The 9,290-nt window shown below is 30.2% G+C and overlaps 1 protein-coding gene across 1 annotated transcript; it reads left to right on the top strand.

Annotated features, from left to right (window-relative positions):
• Positions 1-740: 740 nt before the first annotated feature.
• Positions 741-8,186, top strand: EIR1 (Auxin efflux carrier family protein). The gene is made up of 6 exons (XM_028258953.2): positions 741-2,167; positions 2,708-2,999; positions 4,669-4,754; positions 6,007-6,164; positions 7,110-7,186; positions 7,738-8,186. The coding sequence occupies exons 1-6, from the start codon at positions 868-870 to the stop codon at positions 7,802-7,804; spliced, it is 1,980 nt and encodes a 659-aa protein (XP_028114754.2). The 5' UTR covers positions 741-867; the 3' UTR covers positions 7,805-8,186.
• Positions 8,187-9,290: the final 1,104 nt, after the last annotated feature.

The raw sequence follows: 9,290 nt of genomic DNA, 5'->3' as shown, positions 1-9,290 counted from the left end.
TATTATAAGTTAAAAATTGATAATAAAAAAATTGAATCTAAATACACTCCTCTGTCAATTTTTAGATAATTAAATTTTTTGTCACATTTTTTTGGGGCAAATTAGACTGGTGGTTCTGATATCTCTTATATCATTTTCGTTCCTATACTTTTAATTGACTTGATTTTGACTATTAATTTTAGATATTGCATCAATATGGTCTAATTAATAATATCGTTAGTGTATTTTAAGAAAACTTATTATTAAATTAGTTGAAGTTAATTTATTGAGTTTGATAAGTTTATAATTTTGTTCTTACAAATATGGTACATGACACTTATGTATATATGTTTCATAAAAACATACTAAAATTTGTGACCAACTGAACTAAATTAAGACAAAATTATAAATTCAATATTAAAATCAAATCAATTAAAATTACAGAAACTAAAATGACATAAAAATTAAAATACATAGACTACTATCATAATTTATTATTTTTTAAAAAATTATGTCTACCTATTAAAAATAGAACTTGTACCAATACTACCAAATATGACACATACTCCTAAAATAAAAATAAATTATAACCAACTTATATAAACAAGCTAAAAAAAACATTTATATTATGACTTTAATCACTTTGCATTGTAACTTGGACAGATGAGCGTCAACATTGCCGCTTCTTCAGTTTACATTGCTTTTTGTGCTCTTCAATACAATACACCAGTATATAAACTTTTTCAAAGCTTTTCATAGACACTTCAATTCATTCAATTGGTTTTGTTACTTTTTCATTTTGCAACTACCCTTTTGACTTCCTACAAAAGCCACACCTCCTAAATCCATCTCTCTCTCTCTCTCTCTCTCTCTCTCTGAGCTACAAGCATGATCACTGGGAAGGACATTTATGATGTTCTTGCAGCAGTTGTACCACTATATGTAGCCATGGTTCTAGCCTACGGTTCAGTCCGGTGGTGGAAAATCTTCACACCTGACCAATGCTCCGGCATCAACCGCTTTGTCGCCGTCTTCGCCGTCCCCTTACTCTCCTTCCATTTCATCTCCTCCAACAACCCTTATGCCATGAACTACCACTTCATCGCCGCCGATTCTCTTCAAAAAGTTGTCATTCTCTCTGCTCTCTTCCTCTGGCAATCCTTCTCCAAGAATGGAAATCTTGAGTGGATGATCACTCTCTTCTCACTTTCCACTCTCCCAAACACTCTTGTCATGGGTATCCCCCTCCTCAAGGCCATGTATGGCGATTTCTCCGGCAATCTCATGGTCCAAATTGTTGTTTTACAAAGCGTTATTTGGTATACCCTAATGCTCTTTATGTTTGAGTATCGAGGAGCTAAGCTACTCATTAGTGAGCAGTTTCCTGAAACTGCTGGCTCTATCACCTCTTTTCGCGTTGAGTCTGACGTGATTTCCCTCAATGGGCGTGAACCACTTCAGGCTGACGCAGAGATTGGTGATGATGGTAAGCTTCATGTGGTTGTGAGGAGATCTACAACGTCGTCTGTAATCTCTTCAAATACTAAATCACATGTTTTTAACTCGATGAATTCTATGACTCCACGAGCATCTAACCTTACCGGAGTTGAGATCTACTCAGTACAATCTTCGCGAGAGCCTACCCCTAGGGCTTCGAGCTTCAACCAAACCGATTTTTATGCCATGTTTGCAAGTAAGGCAGCTAGTCCAAAACATGGGTATACCAATAGTTTTGGTGGGGATGTTTTTTCGGTGCAATCCTCGAAAGTGGCAACACCAAGAACATCAAATTTTGAAGAAGAGATGTTGAGGATGGGGAAGAAGAGAGGAGGGAGGAGTATGAGTGGGGAGTTATTTAACAACCCTAGTGGTGGTGGTGGTGGTGGTGGTGCTAGTAATCTTCTTCAAGTTCCTTCTTACCCGCCTCCAAATCCTATGTTTTCGGGGTCTAGTAGTAATACTGTAGGAGGAGGAGGACCTAGGAGAAAAGAGGGAAGTGGTGGGGGTGTAAATGCAAATGCAAATGCAAATGGAATGCCTAATAAGGAACTTCATATGTTTGTTTGGAGCTCAACTAGTGCTTCTCCCGTTTCTGAGGTGAATCTAAGACATGCAGTGAATAGAGCTGCTTCTACTGAATTTGGAGTAATTGATTCTTCTAAGTCTGTTGATATTGCTTCTTCAAAAGGTAAGACAACTAGCCAATGTCCATATATATATATATATTGGGTAAATTTCGCTTTACTTACATCTAATCTCGTTTTACTCTTTGATGTTTTAGTTATTCTAGTCAATCATTTTGACTGAGTTAAGTTGCAATTGAATCTATTTGAGTAATATCATTTCGAAAATTAACAAAAACAATTACGTAATGGTATTAATTACACTTAGCACTATTCATTTTAACCAAAATCCTACTTCAGTTCTTCAACGTTAGTCCTTAATACTTTTTTATTTGACTAGAATATTATTTTCGTTTTTCTGTCAAGATAGATAATTGGGCTAAATTATAACTTAACTCAAAGTTTAAGAGGTTGACTGAGACAATTAAAAAGTTAAAGTGAGATTAGATATAAAATACAAGAATCGAAAGTCAAATTTATCCATTCAAATTTATCCATTTCTTTTTTGACTATAGTCCATTTTGAGAAAACTAGCATGTTTGTATACCCTTTATGCCAATTTATGAGTTTATTATATATTGAATGATAAGTAATGAGACATGTAGGAATGCATGATTTGATAGAGAATGCAAGCCCTGCTGCTTCAAAATTTTATAGTGATAATAAGGAGATGGAAACAGAGAGTGGTTGTAAGTTCCAAGCAAATGGGTCTCCATTCACATGCCAGAAGAAAGTAGATGACATTGAAGAAGGAGATTTGGAAGAAAAGAAGCACCAAATGCCTCCTGCAAGTGTAATGACAAGGCTCATACTTATCATGGTATGGAGGAAACTTATTAGAAATCCCAATACCTATTCAAGTCTTTTAGGGCTTATTTGGTCCCTTGTATCCTTCAGGTACCCCTAACTCTCTCTCTCTCTCTCTCACTCTCTCTCTCATATTACATGCACCATATGCAGTTTTAGATGATTCTCATATTACATGCACCATATACAGTTTTAGATGATTCTAATAGGAAAAGTCTAGAGTATCAGAAAAGTTAGCAAAAAATGAACAATAAATTTTGGAGTCATAGAGTGATTTACATAAAGTGAATTTAAAATATTTTTTGAATGGTTGAGATTTAATTATACAAAAGTTAAGGGTATAATAGTACTAAGTTGAGGGTACAATAATAATATTGATAATCATTTTTAAAAAAATCTCAACCATATAACAAATTACTCCAAGATCACTTTAGGAAAAATCACTTAAAAAATTCAGATTCTAAATTTTTAATCTACTATGTGCATTTAAATTTTGTGTTGTAGGGTCAAATTCTAAATAAATCTTAACTATTAAACAAAGTAGGAAAAATTGTAACCCTCAAGGTTTGGCTTAGTAGTGTAGGTTTGGGACTTAAGAGTTTGCTCATCTCCAAATCTCAAGTTCAAAATCTCTTAAGTGCTATCAATTTTTGTGTTGGGCCAGTCCATACACCCCCGCTAGTGGACGGTGGGATTGGTTCCCTAGGGATTAGTCGAGGTGCGCGCAAGTTGACCCGGACACCCTGAATTATCAAAAAAAAAAGTAGGAAAAATTGTAAATCAATGAATTATTTTTAAAATAATTATAAATTTAATTATTAAAGTTGATAAAATATTGCACTAATTTACAATTATTTTAAGAAGATTCTATTGAATTGCTATTTTCCCATTTAAGTAAGTTTGTGAAACCGTAAAATCACTTTCAAGTTCAAGGAACTTTCAACATGGTAGCATCAACTCATAATAATGACAAATAGAATGATATACGATGTGATCATTTATTTTAAGATAAAATATTAAACGCCTCGTCAAGTAATCATAAATATGAGGTGAACCATTTATTTTAAAATAAAAATATCCAAAAACAGAAATTTGTTGTGCCAATACCGTCATCATCAGCACAAAATCATTGCTAGTAGTCCTAGAGTTTCAATTTAGTTAATATCATTTTAATTACAATACATTTACTCTTTAATTTGTGTCTAATAAGGACAATAGATGATAACTATCTCATTTTTAAATGAAACTTATTCAAAATTTTAGAAAAAAAATTCTCCCCTTTTTCGAATAGAATTCTGTGTAAAAATTTTAAATATTTAGTTGGTCGAAAGTCTCCTTTCTTTGTCACACCAACTACTCCCTTTGTCTAAAGTCACCCCCAACCACCACTTTTAGTTATATTCACTCCATAAGCTTTAATGTTGTGTTTGGTTGGAGGATTTGGGAAGGAATTTGGAAAGGGAAAGGGAAAAGGTGTGTGAAACTATGTGAAATTTAGGCATATATAATTCTCATTTCACATATCTTTTCCATTTTCCTTTCCAAATCTCCCCTCAAATCTCCCAACCAAACACAACATAAATCAATTTTTTGTCATCCTCTTTCTATCTAAAACTTTTTGAGTGTCTTTTATTTTTATTTTTTAAATTTTTTTCAGATTGATACAAGACAAGAGCCTCATGCATCATATTATGCAATTATATAGCTATAATAGTAATTAAAGTTTAAAAATTCTAAAAGTTGATAATTTGATTGGCAGGTACCACATCAAAATGCCATCCATAATGAGTGGATCAATATCTATTTTGTCTGATGCTGGTCTTGGAATGGCTATGTTCAGCCTCGGTATCAACTTATTCTTTATTAAATTATGATTTAATTATATTTTGCATCTCTACAATTCAACTTAGATTTTACATTGATCCCTCGTTTTTGACTCGTAATAATTAACTTTTACATTTACGATCAATTTGCAATGCCAATTTTTTAATGAATTTTTCATTATATAGGTTGACAAAAAAATAAAAAAAATACTCACATGACATTTGTAAAGAGTGTCACATGACTATTTTTTCTATCAGATCGTATAAAGACAACTTACGAAAAATTACAATAAACCTTTTAAAATTATAATTTATTTAAATTTCAAAACTCAACATTTAACTCCCTTAAAATATTATCTTATTATAATTAACCTCTTTTTTGTTAGGATTATGTTAGAAATTTATAAAAAAAATTGATCATATATAAAGTATGTGACACATTTAATGATTTTTTAGGACAATAATATCCATTATTGATTGTTTTAAATAATATTATTATCTGGTAATTTCATTTACACTTGGTCTCTATAATCTTAGTGGCAAAATGCAAACGAGATTACTAGATAAGAGCATTATTGTCCTAAAAATTTAATAAATGTGTTATGTGATTTACGCAAAATCTAACAGAATTCTAATAAAAATGATTAACTGTAATAAGATACTAATTTAAGGGGATTAACTGTAAATCTTTTAATTTAGAAAATAAAGTGTAATGAGTCATAATTTAAGAGGGTTTACTGTAATTTACCATATTAATATCGGTGGTGCTATATGCACCAATTAATGTGCTAACTAGTGTACTAACACTAGTTATAATATTATTATTGACCACACTCATTAATAATATTACAAATATCAAAAACCTTTTAAATTATGTCATATCATCAATTGGTACACTAATTAGTATATTAATTGGTACATATAGTATTATTCTATTAATATTATGACTTGATTGTAAATATAGAGAATTAACAGTTACAAATGTAAAATGAGGGGGTAATGTTGAGAGAAGTTGATTGATTAAATATATGTATGTATTTTATTTATAGAAAATGATTTACAAGTGCACTTTTTAAATATATTTTTTAGATTTAATGATGTGTAAATTATATAATTAATTGATGATTAAAGAATATATGAGAGAGTATAACTTTTAATATTTTAATTAATTATCATATTATTGATACTACTGAACTTGAAAATTAAATCTAATTTTTAGTCTGGATATCTTTATTTATTTATTTATTTATTATTGTTTGGTTGTGGAATATTAGGATTATTCATGGCACTACAACCAAAGATAATAGCATGTGGGAAGAGTGTGGCAACATTTGCAATGGCGGTGAGGTTCTTGACAGGACCCGCAGTTATTGCTGCTACCTCTATTGCTGTTGGCCTTCGAGGTGTTCTTTTACATGTTGCCATTGTTCAGGTACTTTAACTCTAATTCTTCATTTAAGATGCATTAAAGTGATTTATTATTTTAATGTAAACAATTGGATTTCAATATTAGGGGCACTTTGGAAAGATTGGTAAAAAGTTAACTTTTTAGTTTTTTAACGGGAACTTCTATATGCACACACTATATTTTCTCTTCTCACACACTTAATGAGAGAGTGTGTTGAAAAGTTGTGTGTGAAGGATGTGTATAGAGAGAAAGTGGTATGTGTAAATAGATATTCCCCTTTTTAATTTTTTTAGCAAAAAAAGTCAACTTTTTTACCCAAAACAATCTAATTTTTTTGTCAAAAAAACCACCAAAAAAGTCAAAAAATCAAAAAATTAACTTTTTACCAGCTTTCTAAAACACCACTTAATTGCTTCAGTCCAAATAACCGTCAATTTTTTATATGTGTGTACCTTAAGAAATTGACATGTGTCATTAAAATTTTAATTGTAGCATTCAATTAAATGGAAGGACCAAACTAAAATTGAAGTGAAAAGTGTAGGAATTAAATTGTTTGTAGTGTGATTTGCTCCTAAATATTTTACCAATTTTTCCAACTTCTTATGTGACTTCTCCTTAGACATGATGAGTTCCATTATTTCGTAATTGTAATAGGTCCTGCATGTATACATGGCATTTATTGAATAAATACACATAAAAACTGAAGTAAAAATGTGAAATAAATAATATTTTTTTATTCAGATTCACTCATCCTTCTCTTCTATCTACAAATGAATCTTAACATTTTTTTTTTTTTTTTTTCAGATTGAAAATCTTAAGACCCTTATTTTAAAAGTGTTTTATGAATATTTTATTAATTTCTGTATAGCATGGTTATTATATAGTTTCGATACATTGATATCCTAACCCACATATGGCCTTTTTGGTCACATCGTTTCTAATAAAATTTGAGTTTCAATTTCTCCACAGGCTGCTCTTCCCCAAGGGATAGTTCCCTTTGTATTTGCAAAAGAGTACAATGTCCACCCTGACATACTTAGCACTGGGTAAGTTTTTTCTTTCCATGTGTTCTGTTCCGAGGCCTCATTTGGGAACTCTCATTTTTAGTTAAAAAATTAAAAAGTTACTAAATAAAAAGTCAACAACCTATACCAAAAAGTTACTAAATTTATCCACATATCAGATCACAAAATCATGCAAAAAAACAATAAATAGACAATTTACTTATACTTTCCATCTATTTTTTCATGGTTTTGTACATTGATTGTGTGACTATCAATATCCGATCAACAAGATTTTTTGCTTAGACAATCTACTCAATGGATTTTACAAACTAGATGATCTAAATTATCAAGTTGGGCCCATGACAAGCCCACAAAAGGCAAACTGCACTGTCGAGTCCATTTGAATAGATTGGAAAGAAGCTTGCTTCTGTTTGAAATAATGAAATATTTTGATGATTCTTTACCTACATACTTGATGGATATAAATTTGTCACATCATTTTGTACAACTTCTCTGTTTGTATATGATTAATCAAAAGAAAAATATAAAGTATAAATTGTGAGTTGAGAATTGAAATTTGAAATTTTTTGCAGGGTTATTTTTGGGATGCTGATTGCTTTGCCAATAACAATACTTTACTATGTGCTTCTTGGTCTCTAATATATAGCTCTGGCAACAAAGGGGGACAAATATATATATATATATATATATAAAACTGCAAATTCAAGACAGGCTTATGTGGATGGATCACACAGATGAGCCAACTGGGATTAAATAAGAGCCATTGGATTCAGTGCACAACTTGGAAGCCACATGATCCCCCCATGTTACTGATGTTGGTTTACCTTCCTTCTAGTTTTATTTAGCTCTTTCTTTGCTATCTTTATTTTTTTTTAATATAATTTTTAGTATTTTATTAGTTTTAGTTAGGCAGAGAAAGATATAGAGCGAGCCCTTCTCAAGAAAAGGGAAAATATAATTATTGATGTGTTTGGTACTTGTTTTACACTAACATCAATGTAGTTATTGACTTACCATTTCACACTTCCTTCACTCTAGCTAGTTACTTATAGTTTTATACTAGATGGCTAAAAAAAAAAATAATAATAATAATTTAAATTTAAAAAAAAAAAAAAAGCAAGAAAGAACTACTTATTTTTAATTAGCCCGTTAAAATTGTTTTAAAATATGTTTAAGAAAAATGTTTTATTAATGAGACAAGAGAGTATGCACACGATCCAAACAAGACAATATAGTAAAGAACTAACTCAAAGTGAGATAGAAAGTCAGTTTGTAAGAAATGAGCATTCCAACTACGTTGGCACTCTTGATAAAGTAGTGGAGCATACTCATTTGAAAATTTTAAGTAATAAAACTCTAGGAGAATGTTATGGTATTTATAATTGCCCCATAATTTTTGAAAAAATAAGTCACTTTAATACTTTTTTAATTTGAAATGAAGGAAAACAAATTTATGGAATCATTCTTTATCATTTTTTTATTTACATATCAGTACCGTTTAAAATTAATTTCTGATTATAATGCTGGAGATCTTTCAACTATTTGTTAACTCACTCGTCTCTTTTGGTTATGCATGTGAAAGTAGATGAGAAATTTTATTTTATATTATTTTTCCTACTTTAAATGACAAATTGGGACCAAAAAAAAAAAAAAAACTTACAATATTTCTGTCATTTTCAAATTTTCTATTTGATATATTTTTATTGGTCATAAACTTGTTTTTACTTTCCATCACATGCAAAGTCAAAGGATGAGTGTTGAGTTCTAGACACTAAAATAGGCATTAATTTGGATTATATTGTAACTAATGTTTTAAAAAAATTTAAAATTAAATTTGAAAAATCATGTGAATGAATGATTTTAAAAATGGGGATCACATTATGTTGGAAGGAGAGAGAAGGGTAGCTTCAATGTATCCTTCCAAAACTTACCTTTTAAATTAATGCATTCCCATCTATAAATAATAAAAAAAAGAAATATGCTTGGAATCTCCACCATTGATATAGGTGCGAAACTTACTCATGTATATGTAAGATCCACACTATCAATGATTGAAATTCAAATAAAATATTAATTATCACGTCATCACTTATAATTTATTTTTTAAATTATATTTATAATTTAT

Source organism: Camellia sinensis, chromosome 4 (assembly GCF_055761805.1).
Source record: "Camellia sinensis isolate YWXY chromosome 4, ASM5576180v1, whole genome shotgun sequence".
Taxonomy (NCBI): Eukaryota; Viridiplantae; Streptophyta; class Magnoliopsida; order Ericales; family Theaceae; genus Camellia; species Camellia sinensis.
Note: the sequence above shows the minus strand (reverse complement) of the source record. Positions and strands in the feature narration are given on the sequence as shown.